At 39.4% G+C, this 19,825-nt stretch overlaps 1 protein-coding gene across 1 annotated transcript in view; it reads left to right on the top strand.

Moving 5' to 3' along the window:
• The window catches only part of Ccdc34 (coiled-coil domain containing 34), a 142,976-nt gene extending 123,844 nt beyond the window's left edge, over positions 1-19,132 (top strand). The window contains exons 9-11 of the mRNA XM_070031770.1: positions 10,377-10,480; positions 17,051-17,156; positions 18,969-19,132. Of these exons, the coding sequence (XP_069887871.1) occupies positions 10,377-10,480; positions 17,051-17,156; positions 18,969-19,132 (374 nt within the window). The remainder of the gene's footprint in view (positions 1-10,376; positions 10,481-17,050; positions 17,157-18,968) is intronic.
• Positions 19,133-19,825: the final 693 nt, after the last annotated feature.

Here is a 19,825-nt window from a genome sequence, read left to right on the forward strand (position 1 = left end):
GAGCCTGATCCTTTTCATTTTTCATACTTTTTTGTTTGTTTTGTGGTAAGTCATGGGGCCTGAACTCTGGGCCTGGGCCCTGTCCCTCAGCTCTTCAGCTCAAGGCTAGCACTCTACCACTTGAGCCACAGCACCACTTCTGGCTTTTTCTGCTTATATGAGGAATTGATCCCAGGGCCTCACGCATGCAAGGCAAACACTCTACCACTAGCCACCTTCCCAGCCCCTCCTTTTCATTTTTAAAATCAGTCAAACAACAGATCATCAGAAGCCCAACCTATCTACACTCATGTCTTAGTGCATGTCATCTGATTCATTTGTATTACCTGGTCATCTCTACCTTGAAGGTCATTGGGGAACACACACACACACACACACACACACACACACACACACACACACACACACACACATTGCTCATGCACAATGATAAACTATGCCAACTGTGATCCCAGCAAGAATGCCTGTCTCAGCTGGCACAAGTCTTCTGCCCTTCAGTACATGGGAATGTGAATTAGAGCTAAGAACTGGTCTGTGGCTAAGTTACAAAGCTTCAGTTAGAACACTGATTAAAAACCTTTTGCACTGGTGACTGGCAGGTTGCCTCTTTTCTTTGTCTCTCTCTCTCTTCCTTTTTCTTCCACGTTGCCTTTACCTTTGGGTTTATGTGTTTCAAACACTGTAGCACCTTCAGAGTTAAGCACCAGGACAAGCAGACAAATCTGTGTTTGAAGCTTAGAGGAGAGTTTATGAGGGAGGAATGTAATAGCCCCAGCTGGAATGCTGCCAAGGGACTAGCAACTGCAACACCCTTATTTGCTCTGGGGAGGAGCAGCTTGGAAACTTTTTATGAGATTCCAGAAGCAGCAAGGTCATCAGTTTTATGGCCACCCTGCTCCATTTGTAAATACGACCCTTGAATGATAATGTTTGGGCTCCTTGACAGAAATAAGGCTAGTGTTTGTTCCTTTGCTACAGGAGACAATTTTTTACAAAGATACTCTCTCCTATGGGACTGCAAGGCCTTCTGAGTAGTGTTTGACCCTGACAAACAACAGTAAACCAGTTGTGCAGAGCATTTAATTCCCAAATTGCTTCATTCTGAAGCTTCTCTCTCTCTCTCTCTCTCTCTCTCTCTCTCTCTCTCTCTCTCTCTCTCTCTCTCTCTCTCTCTGTCTGAAGCAGGTAATCTTATTTGTCAAATCACAAATGAAGAAACATGTGTTTACTATCATGCTCATTTTCCAGCCAGCTGCAAGTGTCTGGAGGAAAGATTTGGTCAGGCCTGTTTGCTGTGATACGGTCAAGGCTAGAAGGAAAGTTGCCCCATGCCAGGTCCCATGTGTTCTTGTTAATAAGAACCACCCTCTCTTCTCCAGTGACACCTGGGCCTCTTTCTCTAATTGCTCACTGGACCATGACTTTTATTAATAACTGAATATTTACTAGTCTGGACCCAAGAAACATTCCGTTTCCATTGTGTGGCTAACAGCCAGGGTCTAGGCTGGATTGCACTTGGCCATGGGTACAGGGTCACTTCATCTTTGGGTTTCTTTTCTTTGGAATAGCCAAAGGCAGCAGACAGAGCCAGCTTGTACATCCGGGATTTCAGACTATACAGCTAGTTTATTGTTCTGGGTTTTTTAGGGTCTAAAATTACTTTGCAATCACATGGAAAAGAATGTGTTGGTTTATAGCACATGTGTGGGCATATGCATGTGTGCATGAAAATGTGTGTATATACGTGTGCATATGCATTTGTTTATGGGGATTGAGAGGAAATTGGGTGGTGGAGGCAAAAACTAGTAGAGAAATTCTCCTTTAAGGTATAATTCTTGGCCCTCTCAATAGTTGTTGAATGAACAAGTGATTTTGCTCACTTGCCCAATAGTATCGAATATTCCCTATTCTGCCAGGTGCCTAAAATCTGATGGCACAATGCAGAACTTGCTAGACAAGATTTGTACTCTCCTGGAACTTGAACTCTGCTAGGGGTATAAAGAGAGTAAAAATGTAATTGACATTAGGAAATGCCACAGGAAGAACAGAAGGTAGGGTTGGGCTAAAGAGCCACATGGGCAGAGAGAGCTCTCTGAGGCTAAGAAGGCACCAAATATGAAACCTTTGAGAAGAATAGAATTCTTTTCTAGATTGCATAAGGCAGGCTGAAGATAAAAGAAGGAAACCCTAGCCTAGACACTTCAGCTGAAGAAGGGATTCTTTCCCCCCCACCCCCAGAATCTGGGCAATGAGAGGTGGGGAAGAGAGGAAGAGTTAAAAGGAAGAGGTAGAGGAGGAGGAGAAGGAAAAGGAGGAAGAGGAGGAGGAAGAAAAGGAGAAGGAGGAGGAGAGAAGAGGAAGAAGGAGAGGGAGATCAGAGGAGGAGGAGATGGGATGGAAGGAAAAGGAAGGGGATAGAAGATGATATTGAAAACAAGAGCATTAATGCAAAATTGATTGCCTTGAGGTGAAACTCTTCGCGGCTGGGCATCTATTCCTAAAGCAAGCCAATGGAAGGGTTGTTCTCTAAGAAGACTGGCTAGCTCTAGACCAATGCATAAGAAATTTTGAGATGCCCCAGTGTGATGGTGCCATCCTGCCCGATAACTTTAAAGGAGGGAGTTTCTTTACTCAGATTTGCCAGGGGATATACAGAGCTCCTAGGCAGCCATTTATTGCCCTCTGCAAATATGGACAACTAAACTTCTTTAGACCTCTGATTAACACTTTCAATGTAAATGAATAACAAAATGGTTCCACCTAGTAAATTGGTGACTTATGACAGTCTTGCTTGGAGTCTGTCAGAGTTAGGGAAGTCTTGGGAACCAGGAAGGACATTTAGCAGTGAGCCTCATAGAGGCTAAAACTTTTCACAGTGAGGCCTTTGATATTACCTAAAAAGCAAAGTTCGAATTGAAAGAGGAACATGTTCCCTATTGACGGTTAAACCTCAGGCCTGTTGGCCTATAGTTTACTATGAATTAATATTATGCGAGTCTTGTAATACCTTTGGATAATAGAATTACACTGTAGTTTAAGTGTGAACATGCAAAGTGTAACTTCGTTAAATGTAAAATATTAACATATATGTTGATATTTATAACTCTTTTGGCATATACGTTGCAATTTGCTGAGTCTCAAAAAAAAAAAAAAAAAAAAGAAAATAACTTTGGTAGTTTTGTCACCTGGATTACTCCACAGTGTCATTGTATATTTGCAACAAGTTTTCAAATTACTTTCTCTTACTCATGACTAGTACCACTTGCATGTGAATTTTTGCTAGTTTCTATTTAAGGTCATGGGACCCTTTCATGTGGGACAGAGGTAATAGGTTGGACAAATGCTGTCAGCTAAGTCAAGAGAAAGCTCTAGGTGTCTCTCTGCACTCTCTCTGAGTATTTTCTACATGATATAAAAGAAGTACCGCCCAAGAACGATATGAAAATGAAACTACTGAAATGGAGGAAATGGAAAGTGTAGCAGGGTCAGAAAGGTGGTAGGTGTTAAGAATATGGTCTGCTCTTGAGAAGTCTAGAAAGGTTTTTTTCTGAAACTTAATACCAGCTTTATGATGTAAATATTTCCAAATGGATCTTTTCAGGCTTCTCCAGCATCATTGCCAGTCAGTTAAATCCTACTCATTCATCAAGGTCCATCTAAATGCCCTATTTTCGGTGAGGCTTTGCTAGAAGCCCAGCTGGAAATAATCACTCATTTCTATGAGTTCTCATGGTCAAATCATGGTCTCTCTCTCTCCCTCTCTGCATCTCTTTTTTTCCCCCTCCATCCCTCCCTCCCTCCTTTCCTCCCTCCTTCCCTCCCTCCCTCCCTCCCTCCCTCCCTCCCTCCCTCCCTTCCTTCCTTCCTTCCTTCCTTCCTTCCTTCCTTCCTTCCTTCCTTCCTTCCTTCCTTCCTCCTTCCTTCCATCTCTATCATCTGTCTATATGTCTAATGTGTGCTCCACTTTTCTAGGCACTAATTTTATGTAGTGATATATGGTTCACAAGTGACTTTCTTTCTTTCTTTTTTTTGGGGGGAGGGGGGGTCTGGTCGTGGGGCCTGAACTCTGAACCTGGGTGCTGACCCTCAGCTCTTCAGCTCAAGGCTAGCGCTCTACCACTTGAGCCACAGCGCCACTTCTGGCTTTTTTTCTTTTTGCTTATGGGGTGCTGAGGAATCGAACCCAGGGCCTCATGCATTCAAGGCAAGCGCGCTACCACTGAGCCACCTTCCCAGCCCCACAAGTGACTTTCATGAATGTTTTCAGATCCAGTTGTCATCATTATAACGTTACAGGTTGAGACACAAAGATATAGGAATTTGTACATTGACTTCATAAATTGTGAGTACAAATCAAAGTTGTGTGAGAGATCCAAAATGTAGTATTCTAATGGTTGAATTTATTAGCCCAAAGTTATTTGGAGTTAGGCCATAATATTAAATATGAAGTGAGACTATAATAGGAAATGGACTATGTACAGAATTTTTAGGAGTTAAAAATGCCTAAGTTGCAAAATCATTGACCAGACCACTGATGTCACATTCAGACCACCAGAATCTCTAATAATTTATAGCACCAAGCATACTGAGGTGATAGACTTCTTTGGATGGTTGAATAGGGCTTTTTTTTAAAATAAAAAGTATCACTCAGGAAGTTTCAATATTCAAAATTGATGTTCACCTCAGTAATATTGCCAAGTAATTTCAGTTAACATGGATATGAATTGTCTTGTTTGCTAAACAACTATCTTTAGTCTTCTGGAAATCTTGAAGTGCACTTACAAATGTTTAAAATTATCAGAACTATAATAGTTTTGTAATATGAGTCAGGTCCTATTTGGTATTTCTATATGCTCGTGCTATTTAAGAGAATTTGATATATTAACATGCTATTTACATTTAAAAATATATAATTGACAAAATTACTAAGATACAACTTCATGACAATTAATATCAATCATATTTATAAATGTAATTTACTAGGTAAAATGTTTGGGAGTATTTGTTGATCAAAGATAATTGATGCTTTTAAAATGAAATTGAATCTATAAATATAGTTTAAACTATTTGAAATAATTTCATTTCCTATTTGTAACTTGAGGCAGTTGTTAGCAGAAGGTTTTTCAAAAGTGACTTAAGAAAATAGGAGAATTAATACTTGTTCTACTAATAGAAAGATAAGATTTGTAATCTGAACCCAAAGAGAAAAATTGTTTTTAAACTTATTATTTCAATATATTGATTATTAAGTTAAAAGATCCAAGATAAACTTCTCAATGGTTCTTTCAGTGTATAACACTCATGCTCAGATAAGGTAGATTTGCAGAGTTTTTCTCCCAAGGTCACAGCTAATAAGAAGAGACTCAGCAACAACTTACCCAGGTCATTCAGTCGAATCCTGCAATACTCTCAGTACTTCTTTGTAGCACATGTATTATTTTGCCTAAGATTTGGTTATTGATCTGTGTCTTATTTGATTACTTATCTCTCCTCAGTTGCCAACATAGCATCTAACATGGGTAGAGATAGGGGAGACTCAATGAAATGTATCAGATTCAAATGGTTATAGCTTTCAGCAGCCTCAGAGAAAGGACGGCTGGCCTGGGGATTTATACAATGCCATCTTTCTCTGACCCTATTTAGCCTTAAGAGAGGCTGAATTGCAGCCCTGAACCTCAGAGGCTTCTGCTCTGGTGAAGTGGATAGAGATAGACACAGTCGTTTGCTGCCTGACTTATTTTAAGATTTAATACTCTGGATATCCTTCCCACTCTTAGGATAAAGACAACATCCTTTCTATGGTCAGGAAGGCCTGAGTTGTCCAGCTCTGCTCACCTCATGTCTGCCTGCTGAGTACACTGGCCTCATTTAATTCCTTGAACATCCACGCTCTTCTTTTGATGCAGTTAGTTCGCCATGTGGGGTACTCACAGAACTCTGAGTCTTTCCTCCATGGCACTTGTCAGAGGATATAAGGATGCATTTTTAGTTGTAATTATTTAATATCCTCCTTTTATGGAAACTCCTTAGCTCTGTGCACCTGGCCCTTTTGGTTCACCATTACACTTGGTGCAAAGTAAGGGTGTGATAAATGTAGGGTTTTGTTGTTGTCATTAGCACTTAAAACTTAGCTGTTGTTGGGGTGGATAAGTGAGTGAATATGTGGGGATCGACTTGCTGGTGATCTCTTAGACTAGTCTGGTCTCCACTCAGCCAGGAAGGATTATAGATGAAATCTTATCAGACAGTTAGGGGACATGATGTCTATGATTCCTTCCAGGCCAGTGAGCCTTTTGCTTCAGAAAGGCTGTTTGTCATTTTGTGTTAGCTACTGCTTTAATCATTTCCATGGGGAATTCTGGCTGTGTATGTGCATGTATAAATGTGTGTGTGTGTGTGTGTGTGTGTGTGCCCACGCGCACACGTGCATTTGTGTGTGTGTGTGTGTGTGAGAGAGAGAGAGAGAGAGAGGGGAAAAAGAGAGAGAGAGGAGAAGGAGAGAGAGGAAGGGGGGAGGGGAGGATGGGCGAAGGAAGAAAAGAGTGGAGAGGAATGGGGAGGTGGAGAGAGCACATTCCTATGCAAGGTGATGGGAAATGACCCAGGGAGGACTCTGCACAAAACCTTGGTTTCCCCATTTGCCTCACTGAAGCCAGGGAGGTCTTATTTGGTTAGGAACAGGGTCAGCAGAAAATTGTCAAGCCTCTGAACATCAATGAGTTTTGCATTTCCAAACGATGGGTTTATGATTAAGCTCCAATAACTCAAAGGCACCATCCGTGAAGAATGCCACTTTTAACTAGCAATTCTTGTTCTCTTTAATCTCTTCCCTCCCTTTACTTTTAAAATCTGTGTCTCCAAATTCCTCAAACCACAAACATGAGTGGAAGGATGGGGGGACGAAATTTTCTGATGACACAGAGACACCCATGATGGTGAACCCATCAGGTAAAGAGAGGGAGAGGGAGAGAGAGATAGAGAGAGAGAGAGAGAGAGAGAGAGAGAGAGAGAGAGAGAGAGAGAGAGAGAGAGAGAGAGAGAGAGAGAGAGAGAGAGAGAGAGAGGAGAGAAGGGGAGGGAGAGAGGGAGAGAAGGAGAGAGGGAAAGGGAGGAAGGGGTGAGGGAGAGAGGAGAAGAAGGGAGAGAGAGAGAGTATAAGGGAGATTACAGAATGAGGATCTTACTTCTTCAAAAAGACTTGGGGTGGGGCTTGTAGAGCACTTGCCTAGTATGCATGAAGCCCTGGGTTTGATTCCTCAGTACCACATAAGCACAAAAAGCCAGAAGTGACAATGTGACTCAAGTGGTAGAGTGCTAGTCTTGAGCAAAAAGAGCTGAGGGACAGCGCCCAGGCCCCAAGTTCAAGCCCTGTGACTGGCAAAAAAAAAAAAAAGACTCTAAATATTATGGCAGCATCAGTTCAGCTGGTGCTTTGTATGTTGATTGTGAATGCTGGCTGATGTTCTGGAATTAAATTTGGAATTCTCTTCCTTAAAATCATTGCATAGGACAGGGGACGTAACTCTGGCCTCCAACATTGCCAAAAATAAAATAATAAAATACCAAACCAGCCTCACTAAACAAAACAAACCAAATCTAACTCTTCCACCAAAAAACAAATGACACATGCACAAAATCCAGACCAACACACACACACACACACACACACACACACACACACACACACGCACAGTGTTCCTTAGACCCCACCTGACTGCTCTTCCTCTAGTCAAATAATGTTATTACTATTGAGTTACTACCATGTAGACTAGGCATTGTGTGTTCCAGTATTGGCTCTAATTACTCCCCAGCAGCCCTGTGAGGTAAGTTTTATTGTACCCATTTTCCTGGTGGGAAAACTGAGCCTCAGAGAGTTTTGTAATTTGCCTAGCATATGCCATTATGAAGTGGCCAAACCAGTATTCTGAATGGTGTGTCAGCTCCATAGCCTGTCCCTCTCAGCACTCTGAGTCTGGTAGGAATGGCAGGGATTGCCTGCATCTGTGGTCTTTTGTATTTCCTCCATAGCAGGAGCCTGCTCTTTTGGGAAAGGTCTTTCAATCACTGTGCTTATTTGTTCTACTTCTCCTTTACTAATTCCTGTTTATATTCAGAAGCCCGGCTGATTTTCCTTCCAGATATGTCAGTCCCTGTAAAAGCAACCAGCTGTCTTCCAGGCCCTTCACCTTCCCTATGTGATAACAATCTTCATCCGCACAGACCCAGAGCTCTTTTAAACCATGGAGGTGACTGGTTAGGAGTCAATCAGCAGAGCTACTCAATAATGACCTAAAATGGAATTGGAAAGCCCACTGGGGGGTTGAAATGTTTAAGAAAATGTAATTGAGTTTTCTGTTTATCTTTCTCAGTGTGTGTGGGTTTTTTTTCCTGATTGATGAATGGGTTTTCTAGCTAACTCAGTTCACATGAGATTGAGGGACAGGATGTAGGAAAAGAGTCCTGTGCTGCCATGGACGAAGTGCTGATGTTGAGCCTGTGGGTGAATAAGATAGATGGGTGCAGGAAGAGAGTTCAAGGGAAGAAAAGGCAATAAAATTTCAGTTCTTTTACAAACTCACTAGTTGATGTAAGAACAATTACTGCTTGAGTAATGGGAATATCTGGACTTTGCATGGGTTGGAAATCCTCTGTCGTCTGTGTGGGTTGAGGCACACACACAGGGCTGAGACTCTTAAGTGCTTGCAAACGCAGACTTTCAGCCACTAGCCTTTTACCCTGATTGCTTTGCCCAGAGAAGGGAGACATGTCAGGGCGGTTTGACACGTTCCTTTGAAGATCCAATGTTTATCTTACTTTGCGGGATTATTTTTTTAAGACAAACAAAAACAATCCCCCCCCAACTTTCTCAGTCATTCAAGTCATTAAAAAATAATTGCATGTTCTTTTAGGCTTTTTCTATGAATAGCATACATTGGTTTTAAAACTTGGGTGGTAATATGTAAACTACCTTTTCTCTTTCCTTCTTAAAGTGAAGTTCCTCATCTTTCCAAGACTTCTTACTATGTTAAGAAAATTGACTAGAATACTTGCTAGGAATTTCAATTTTTATAGACACTCAAACCATGAGGTGTTCTGTGATACAGGGAAAGGAGGAATAGTATGTCTTCCTTTTATTCATTCTCATCTAAGGGAATAGCTGGGGGAGACAGTTTTTGAAAAGGGAATGTTGAGAACCAATGGGAGGTTTTAAAACCCTCTGTTGTCTGGTCTTCTTGGCCACTGTCTTCTTCATGACCTGCTTGCTTCTAATTCCTTTGGGAAGCAGGAAGAGAGAGCAGAGAGAAGGTATGATTGCTTGTGCCTGAATATGTCATTTACTTCTTGAAATGAAAAGGTGAGAGTAGAGATTTTTCTTGTTGTGTGTGTAGATGTTGATATGGAAACAAAGTGGCATATAAGACTAAAATGGAGATGAGTTAATTAATGCTGACCACTTCTTGACCAAATTAATAGAATTTTATTTTTGTTGTTGTTGCTCTGGGACTCACAAATAGAATTTGACTTTGAAAAAATAGTTCTTAAAAAAATCACAGCTTTTCTATTGTCATACCAGAAATCATTTTTAAAGTATTAAATGCATTAATAATGATACTTTGTGTTTAAAAATACTTAATGTTAGATATTATCTTGTTTGAAGATAATCAGTACATCTCTACAAAGAATTATATGATTGAAAATGTAACAAGTTAGAGATTTAAATATTAAACAAGAAAGATCAAATCAAAGAACAGAAGGTAAGAAGGAAAGGAGAAAGGGGGGGAAGAAGGAAAGAAGGGAAGAAAGAAAGAAGAAAGGGAGCAAGGGAGGAAGGAAGAAAATAGGGATGAAAGAACAAATCAGGGAAATAGAAAGCATAAGTATAATTTGTCAAGACATTTTCTGAAGCAAAGTCTTAGCTTCAGAATATCTGAGTTTTTTTAAGAATTCAATATATATATATATTCTTTTAATTAAAAAATATTGCAAAGGTTATCTACAGAGGGGTTATGGTTACCTGATTTAGGTAATGAGTTCATTAGGATTCAAAATATTTTGAGACTATTTATCTATCTAAGCTGTGAAAGGTCAAATGGAATTTATATCAACCTCTTAATTGCATGGATGGCTGCTATCTGTAGCTTTGTCTTCTCTGGTATCTTCCAGAAGGCAACTCAAAAGCCATCAAATCAGGCTCTGACATGTGACATTTGGGCCCATGGAAAATCAGGTACCATATTCAATTCTGAATTTGAATCCAGGTCTAATTCTGGGCCCTGGAGAGGAGATGATATAAGATAACCAACATGAAATTGTCTGAAAGGTAAAAACATTTCTTCCAAAGTTATGCGTTTAACAACTATGATTCCTTTTTTCAGGTGAATTTGACAAAGCACATGAACAAACATACAAGACTTCCTGCCTGTTGTCAGGACAGAAATCGCCTGGTGTCAGATGCCATGTCTCTCACATTGTTCCCGGAGTGAATCTCAAGTTGCATACATTATGCCAATATAGACAAAACTGGTTGTTCTTAAATATTTAGTTTCAATTCTTCCAAATCTACAGATTATACTTGTGTGCATTCCTCCTCCTCAATAATTGAAACCAAGTTTATTGTTTAGTTTTACTTTAGTGGTTCAGATAATTTTTTACTATTTAGCTTTGCAGTTACCATGAGTTTTGCCAACTTAGTTGTTTAAATATCAATGACAGAAGCAGGGGTAATATAATCATTATACTCAATAATTTCTAATAGGGAGCAACCTTGCAGATTGTCACTGGTCTGTGAGCTGATAGTATAAATCGTTCAGTTTGTTAAAAATGTAAGAGTCATTCTTAACCTTCATTACATATTTCTGCATTGGTTAATTATGGAACAATGAGAAAAAAGCCAAGGGAATTTTTGCCCCTAAGTTTGTGCTTGAGACATTTGAACCTTATCAACCTTTACTCCTTTATAAGTGTTAATAAATGTTCCCAAGGAGATTTACCTCTCGTATGCAGTTTGATCTCTCAGATTGTAAAGAAAATGTTTTCTAGGGACACCTGGAAACTCCCTACTTTCCTTGCATATGACTCGCTTTGGCTAGGTACATGGTATCTTATTTGAAGCTAACTTAGTAAGGAAAGAATGTTGGATTACCCAAGGCCATTAGCTCAGCCTCTAATATAGTCATCATAGGTCTTGCTTGAGATGAAATAAATTGGTGATCTTGTCCCAATGAAATGATGGATGGAAGACCTTAGTTGTCCAAGTTGACCCTTTGGCTTTCTGATAATAACATCAGAACAAAAACAACTCTCCCAGTGTCATCCTTTTTCATGGCAGTGTTAGGATTCGTTTGTTTGAGAATCTGATTTACGTGGAGCATTACAAGAGAGACAGGGCTCACTCTGAGTGAGCTCATGTTTACTGTGAGCAAAATGGAGACTGATTGAAAGTTCTTGTTTATCTAAAACTGAGGGGCCAAGATGTAAGATAACAACATAGCATTTCAAAAAACCTTTCTCTCCAGAATGAGGAATGTAGCAAGGTGCTAAAGCATGACCATAATGACATGAACAGGGAAAATTTTAACCATGGCCCAATCCTGAATATCTCATTTGGAAAGAACAAAGATACAACTGGAAAAAAGAGACTTACATAGTACTTAGGATCCTAAAATGTTAACCATGGTTAATAGTATGTGAGATCATTTTTGGATGTGGAGAAAGTAGGTGAAATGAAAAAGAAAGATTTATGAATCTTCCTTCCCTGTTACTAGTAACTTTCACCACAAAGGCTTACTATTTCAAATACTTCACCAAAACATTTAGATGAGAAAACTGAGGCTCACATAACCTAAATAACTGACATCTAACTGTGTATACAAATACACATGCATAAATATGAAGATAGAGTTTATCTTGATTAAGTGGAATTGATCAATCAGTGAGAATTTCTCTCCACACCCACTGTAAATTAGTGGGCAGATCAGTAAATAGCACAGTTTTCCTAAAAATAATTGCAATAACAGTAATTACAAAAAGTCAATCTTTGAAATTTGCTCTTTGTTTTCTTTTTCATTTTCCTGACAAGTAACAACCGATGAGTTGTTACTGGTAAAAAAAAAAAAATGGTTCCCAGGTCCTGGCAGGATTTCAGTTTATAGAGAACACTAACATGTTTGTTGACTTGACTGCCAGAACAAATTTGTGAATTCATACTGGAAACTCTAGAAAGAGTTTCAACCAAACACAGTGGAAACATAGAGCTTATTTTTCTTACTCCTCAATTAACCAGAGCATTCCAGTTCATTAAGTGTCTTGTATTGATCTGGTACATTTTAAGGAATGGAAAGGACCGTGTGGCTGGAACAGAGTGAAAGCCTAGAGAGTGACAGATGACACTGGAGAGGGAGCAGAAAAAGTTCATAATGCATTTTCTAGGCTGTCTAAAAGAGCTGGGGTTTAATTACAGTGCAAAGAGAAGTGGTCAAGAATTCAGAGCTAGGGAGCAGAATGATGTAACTTGTAATTTTAAAAGACCATCCTGGCTGTCCAGTCTAGTCAGTGGAAGAGTACACTTGAGGCCAGGATGATCTGGACTTAGATGATAGCAATGAAATTGGAGAAAAGGAATGTATTCAAGGCACGTTTTGGTAACAGGAATTATTGGATTTGATGATAAATTAAATGTGAGAAAAAGAGAGAGAAAGAAGAATGGAGAACTCAATGCTCCTGGCTTGAGCAACGAGAGAGAAAATGGTAACTCTTGTTAGGAAGAAGAAGATGGACAAGGGAGAAGGCATGAAAAAGATAATACGGATCTCAGTTATGGATATGTTAAGCAGCTATCCAAATCTAGGCATATATCAAGTATATCAAGCAGATGGAGGTCCTGATTAAGAGGTCAAAAGAACTATTTGGAATAATGGTATACTGTATATGTGCAGCCATTGATATATCGTTGATCTCTGAAAATTTGGGATTTAGAAGACTTTGGAGATTAAAATGTCAGTTGAGAAGAAAAAATGTGCTTAGCATTACGCTATGAAGAGTTCATTATTTGGCAATCTAGGGGAGGTAGTAAAGCCCATAAAGAAAACAGAGAGGAAGCAATCAACATGGAAAACAAAGGAAGAATACTTCAGAAAAGAGGAAGTGGGCCATTCCATCAGCTGGGATTAAGTAAAGTGAGTTTTGCATTGCAATAGTAACTGGATTATTTTCTACAAAATGTCCTATCCTATAGGTAGTCTCAAAATTAAGAATTTGTTAAAGCTTCAGAGCATATATTGGACAAATATTAAGAATTTAATGTTAGTTTAAAAATATAATGAATGCTTATAAAATCACTTTTTAATCTAGCTATGTTATTGGTGTTATAGGTATGGACTCAGGACAAGTGAGGGTTTCTCATCTACTTGACATTCTTTAGTGGAATTCATACAAAATGCAACATTCAAAGGTCAAAAGCTATGTACATATGACCATATAAGATGATGCTAAGTGAAATGAACCCCAAGATAGGAACACAAGAGGTTGTATCTTTGCTGTTGTTGTTTTTAATGTATTTATAATGTACTATGTGATTTTTTTTTGTTTCTTTTGTATGTTCTTCCCCTATGGTTTAATCCCTGTCTTCACTGTATTTGACTCCTGTATCTTGTATCTTGCATATACATTTTTCTAATTTGGGGAGGGGAAGGGAATAATAAAATGCTGAAACAAAGATACAGGTTGACCCATTGTAACAGTGAAATGTACAAGACACTATGCTCAAAAGGAACTTTACAACTTTGTGTTGGGAAGGGAGGAGTTGGGGAGGTGGGGAGGGAAGGTATGGTTAGGGAAAAACAAAGTACAGGGTAACAATGCTCCATAGGAAATGTACTCATTACCTTACTCATGTAAACTGTAACCCCTCTGTACAGTATTTTTACAATAAAATATATATTAAAAAGTTTAACAATGCAATGTTCTTATCAAAGCCTGTCTTTCCTTCTTTCCTTCCTTCCTACCTTCCTTTTTCCATTTTTTTCTTTTCTTTCCTCTTTTTATTTTTTCTTTGGGGTGTGTGTGTGTGTGTGTGTGTGTGTGTGTGTGTGTGTGTGTGTGTGTGTGTGTGTGTGTGTGTGTGTGTGTGTGTGTGTGTGTGTGTGGTGTGTTGGTCCTGGGGCTTGAACTTACAGTTTGGGCCCTGTTCCTGAGATTTTTTTTTTTTTTTTGCTCATGGCTAGTGCTCTATCACTTGAATCACACCTCCACTTCCAGCTTTTTGCTAATTAATTGGAGATAAGTGTCTCAAGGACTTTCCTGCCCAAGCTGTCTCTGAACAATGCTCCTCAAATCTCAGCCTCCTGAGTAGCTAGGATTACAGGTGTGAGCCATAGGTGCCTGGCCTAGCAATTTTTTCCAATGTTATTTAACAGCATTTTTGGAAGGTAGATTCAAGAAGAAGATTCTGAGGGTACCAAAGGTTATATTGAGTTTTAACCATCAGCTTTTGCTCTGAGGACTAGACCAGGAAGTGGGAACCCCTTTAAGAATAAGGCAGGAAAAGTGCCAACTTTAAATACAGTACTCTAAGTTTTCCCTTTAGGAAACAAATGAGCAAATTGGCTTCATCAATTTACGATTCTTTTGAGATAGGGAAGAAAAACCTCTGGTCTAAAATGGACAAGAAGTGACACCCAAAAAAGATGAAGAGATTTCTGGCAACAGGGGACCCACACATCCAGTGTGAGAGGCCGAGAAAGAGAGAACAGGGCACATGCCACATGGAGAGAAGCTTGTCACAGTGAAGTGGAAGAATATTTAGTGGGAAGAGACCATAGTTTGGAACTTGGTTGACAGAGTACCATTATTTATGTTTCTCCTAATCAGAGATAATAATGAACTTGAGAAGAAAAGCACTCAGAATATGGATGTCATCATGTGCAAATATAGTATAATTTCATTCCATCTATCTATCTATCTATCTATCTATCTATCTATCTATCTATCTATCTATCTATCTATCTATCTATCTATCTCCCTGAGTTGAGACTGGGTCATTAACATCCAGATACTGTATCAACAATATTCAATCCATTCACTTCTTCAAGGAATTCCTACTGAGTGTCTGCCATGTGCCAAGCTTTGGGCAGGTTGCTGGAAAATATAGCAGAGCCCTGACCTGAGGGAATGTAGACCTTGGAGGAAACCAGAATAAACAAGTGATTAAAAAAAAAACCCTAGTATAATTTCAGTTAGAGATAAGGAACAGGAAGAAAATAAAAGGGAGTGCTTGATAGGGAATGCCTGGTAGGGGTGTGGGGTGTGGTGGATTTTTCCTGGTAGTCAAGGAAGCATTTCAGGAAGATGACTTTTGTACTGAGATAAGAAGGAGCCAGCCACCTACAGATCTGGGGAGGAATTGTACCAGACTCACAAAACTGCAAGTCTGAGGAAAGAAAGTGCATGCAACAGGAGCTTAGGGACACAGAGGAGGAGAGTCTATACTGGGTTTTGAGAAATAGGTAGTGAGCAGGCACATGAGTTCCAGGAATAAAGGGCTCTTGGATTTTGTTCCAAGTGAAGTAGGAAGTCCCTGGCGATTTAAAGAGAAGGATGTTTTTATCTAGCTGGGCACTAGTAGCTCACACCTGTCATCCTAGCTATTTAGGAAGTTGAGACCTGAGGATTGCAGTTTGAAGCCAGCCTGGGAAAGGAAACTCCATGAAATAATAAACTAAGCAGCAAGAGCTGAAAGTGGCGTGGTGGCTCAAGTGGTAGAGTGCTAGACTTGAGCACAAGAAGATCAGGGATACTGCCGAGGCCCAGAGTTTAAGCTCCAGAAATGGCAAAAAAAAAAAAAAAAAAAAAAGAGTCCTTATTTAGAGGAGTAAAAGAATATACAGGAGAGAATGAGTAGAATGGAGGAGGTGCACAAAGAGTGGACATGGCATGGAAATGCAGATGTATCAGAAAGCTTCAATAGTGATCCAGGCGTGAACAAGATGATGGTGTCTCAGTCTAGGGAGCAGCCACGATAGGAAACTTGAGCTGGAGGACTACATACCATTTTCAATCTGGTTAGTGTGAAGACCTTCCTTTTCCTTAGAGGAAGCACAGAGGGCTAATCAGGGCAGTAAGGCCTGAACTTCTCTTCCATCCTTTCTGCTAGGACCAGGGTAAGGTGTATTGTGTCTTAGACAGGCTCATTGTGTTATAAATCTTCAAGGAAATGAATTTATTTTTACCATTTAGAGATGAGGGAGAGCCATGCGTCTGTGGGGGGAGAGAGAGGCTAATGGTGTGTGGACATGCTGTTTAGCCTCTTCAATGTTATCATAAGCAATTCAGCTCTGGCTCACATGTTCAAACTGACATAGCCAAAGAAAATTCTGTGTCGTAGGCCCCACACAACTTAGAAGTAGACAAGCAATTGTCAGCATTTGTGTCTACTAGAACAGGGCCCATGATGTGTGAGGGAGAGCTCACTTTTGTACCCTGACATTTTTGTGCTGGTCCTTCTAATATCATGTGAAATTTCCAGAAAGAACTATGGAAATGATGTGTTTTCAATGTGGTGTTTACGATTTCAGTGTTTTCAGTAAATCCATTTGATTTCCTCTCAAACCCTGTAACTCAACTTTACACTAGCACTGGTTTCTTTTGTATTTTGTAATTAAGAGCTTACTGAATAGCTTGGTGTGAAACCATTTATTGATATTCATCTCTCACTTGATAAAAAATGTAAAGATGGAGGCACCAAGACAGAAAGGCTGTGGAGGAGGGAATTAGTGTCTAGAAATAAGAATCACCTCTGTTATAGACATTTAAATAAGGTCCTTAGAAAACAAGAAAAAAATAGCCCACTCTTATTGGAATATATAAAGATTTATCTGGGAAAGGGAATACCTCTTTGGAGGTAATTATCCCAAGCATATTCACGGTGCTTCATAGCTAAAGGAGATAAAATAAGGCCAGAATCAAATAGTAACACTCCTCCTTATCAATAAAACCTGAGAGTTGGTTTTTACCTGCCAAGAGGAAGAAGTATGGCTTTACTTTTGTGTTGAAGGTTCAAAGGTTAAAAAAGGAGCTACCCATTGATTTGGACTTGAAATTGATTGTCCCAGAATCAGAGATAATCATGGCCAAACGTATCAACTGGAGTCTAGATCTGGGTAGGGTTGCAGTGCTTTGAATGGTGTGCTGCAGGTCAATGTTTAACAGAGGGCTCTGGGTGAAGGGAAAAGGCTGGAAGCTGTGATGTTTGCTAGTTCTGTCTACAAAGGCTCACACACTGGGTGACTGAAAACAGTCCAAGTGACAGGAAGTGGGGAAGGGATACAAGGGATACAATTGGCCCCTTACACGTGGTTCTGCCAGCTCCTGTACACCACTGACAATGTCCACTGCTGACTTTGCCTACTCTACTATCTGCGGGAGACACTGGAAACAATGAAATGAAACCAGGCTGGGTTTTCACATTGTTTCCTATAGCCATAGAACATCTGTGAGCTGGGTCTACATCTTTATAAAAAGGCAGCTACTTGCTCTTTCTGATTGGTGTAAAAACCTCCGCTGCCTTGATCCATGCCTAGAGTTTCTTCTCTTTCTTGAGTCTGCTTTTAGGAAGTGGGAGTTTATAGTTGAGAGAGATAAGTTTCTAACACTTTAAGGCGGCCCATTTCTTAAACTGGAGAGAGAGTGGTCCAGAGCTGGTCTTGTCTAGAGAGAACCCAAGCACTAATACAGTCACAGGGGCAATGTAGAGATAATCTGTAGTTCAGTATGCTTATTTCTTACAATGCTGATTTAGTGGGCACCTCCATCAGAATAGGGAAGGGTGTCACTTAGACTTTTCTTACCTAGATGTCCTTAGGGTCAGGCCATGGTCAACAGGCTTTCCTTTCCCAGAGAAGGAGCTTTCAATTTGCCTAGAAGAATGGAGCTCTAAAAACCGCTCTGAAAGCTCCCCAGCTACTCAGATCATAGATGTAATCAACTCCAGATGGCATTGTACAATGAAGACAGAACATTAAAAAGTTGTAGAAGAAAACAGGGAAGAAAATTCATATGACCCATATAGGTAGGAAAGAATTCAGTCAATAAGACTCACAACATATTCAAAAGAAATCAATACTAGCCACAATTAAAATTAACTTCCTTAAAAGGTGCCATTTTTAAAAGATGATCTTCAAATTGAGAGAAGAATTTTGTGATATAAGTAATTGTGATTAATGTTCAAAACATATAAATCATCCCTAAGATGTATATGGAAAACACAAACCAATAGAATGAAAATTAAAATGGCTAGAAGAAACACCAACAATGTGAACAGACAATTCACAGAAGAGAAAAAATGCATAGCAGTGCTATCATTCATAGTGCTATAGTCCAGCTATTTCATTCCAACCACATTAACGAGTACTGTATTTAAAAAGTGAGTTAGTTGTGGAATAATGATATATTTATACTATTTATTTATGTAGAAATTGGTGTCACGTTGGATGTTTGATGCTATCTTACACAATTGATGTCAGACACACTTATAATTTACTCATCTTTCCCTGAGTATCTTCTAAAGCAAGGTTTGAACTATTGATAGTTTGGACAGGATAATTCTTTGTTGTGCAAGCCTGTACTGTGCATTTATGATGGTTTGGTGGCATCTCTGGTTTAAGCTCTTACTAGAGGCAGGAAATCTATTTTTTTCCCCCTGAAAACAGTCATTTGATAGTTCAGACCCTATTTTCTGCTTCAAGTTTGTGAAAAGGATTAGAAAACTTGGAGTAGTACTATGCAGGGGAAAGAGGAGGACAGATCAAGTTATAAGATGATGTGGCATGCAAGTCTGCATTGGGCTAATAATAAAAGGAAATAAAGGTAGTAGAATTGGCATTGAGCAGATTAGGTCAAAATTTCTTTGTTGACTCTGCTAATCTAACTGACTCTTTCTCATTGTCTCTTTAACTATTGTCTCTGTTAAATAGAGAAGGTGATTTCCCTTCTGAGTCGGAATCAGTTGACAAAAACTGGAGTTATGAGAGAGAGCGAGCCAAGACCTAGGAAGCAATTTTACAACCAAGTCTCCCACTCCCTCCAGTGGTACAAAGCTAGAAACACAGATGATCACAGAGAACACAATGTTGTCTAAACTCGTCCTCAGAAATATTATAATTATTTTCTTTTGCGTTCCACTAAATATTCAGGACTCTATACATATTTTAAAATGATAACTAGGTGTCTTCACAGCTCACTGTCCATAGTGTCTGTATATAAGGATGTTCAAGCTGACATTAATTATAAAAAATAGCATATCTGACTTAAAATTGGGCCGAACAAGCTGAAAGTTCAGAGAAGTTGGAGGGACAAGGCCAATACACTGGTTTAGACTTTCGGTTCCCAAATCGATTTGTGTTCCACTCTGTTCCTCTTCTCCTAGTAACAGTGATTGAAAATCTTTCAAGGTGACACTTGCTGGGTCATTGTTGGAATAATAGTTATCAATTATTGAGTCTTGTTGTATACAAGGTACCGATCCAACTGTTTCATACCTATTATCTTATTAATTCTCACAACAGCCTTAGAAGATAGGACTATTGTCATTTTCTTAGCATTGAAGAAGCAGAAACTCAGAGTGTTACTAAAGGAAGTTCCTGCCTTCAAGTCCTTTACAAGCTGAATCAGAAAAACATTTGCTTAACTTCTGAAAGATAAGACATATCTTTTATTAACTGTGGATTTTTTCCCTCAGGATACACAGAGTTTTTGAGATGGGAAACTACAAACACTGGCTTTCTAAGAGGGTTTATTTGTAATAAGGATGATGAGATGAATATCACACTTC

This window comes from Dipodomys merriami, unplaced genomic scaffold (assembly GCF_024711535.1).
Source record: "Dipodomys merriami isolate MVZ:Mamm:240054 unplaced genomic scaffold, mDipMer1.0.p SCAF_21, whole genome shotgun sequence".
NCBI classification, from domain to species: Eukaryota; Metazoa; Chordata; class Mammalia; order Rodentia; family Heteromyidae; genus Dipodomys; species Dipodomys merriami.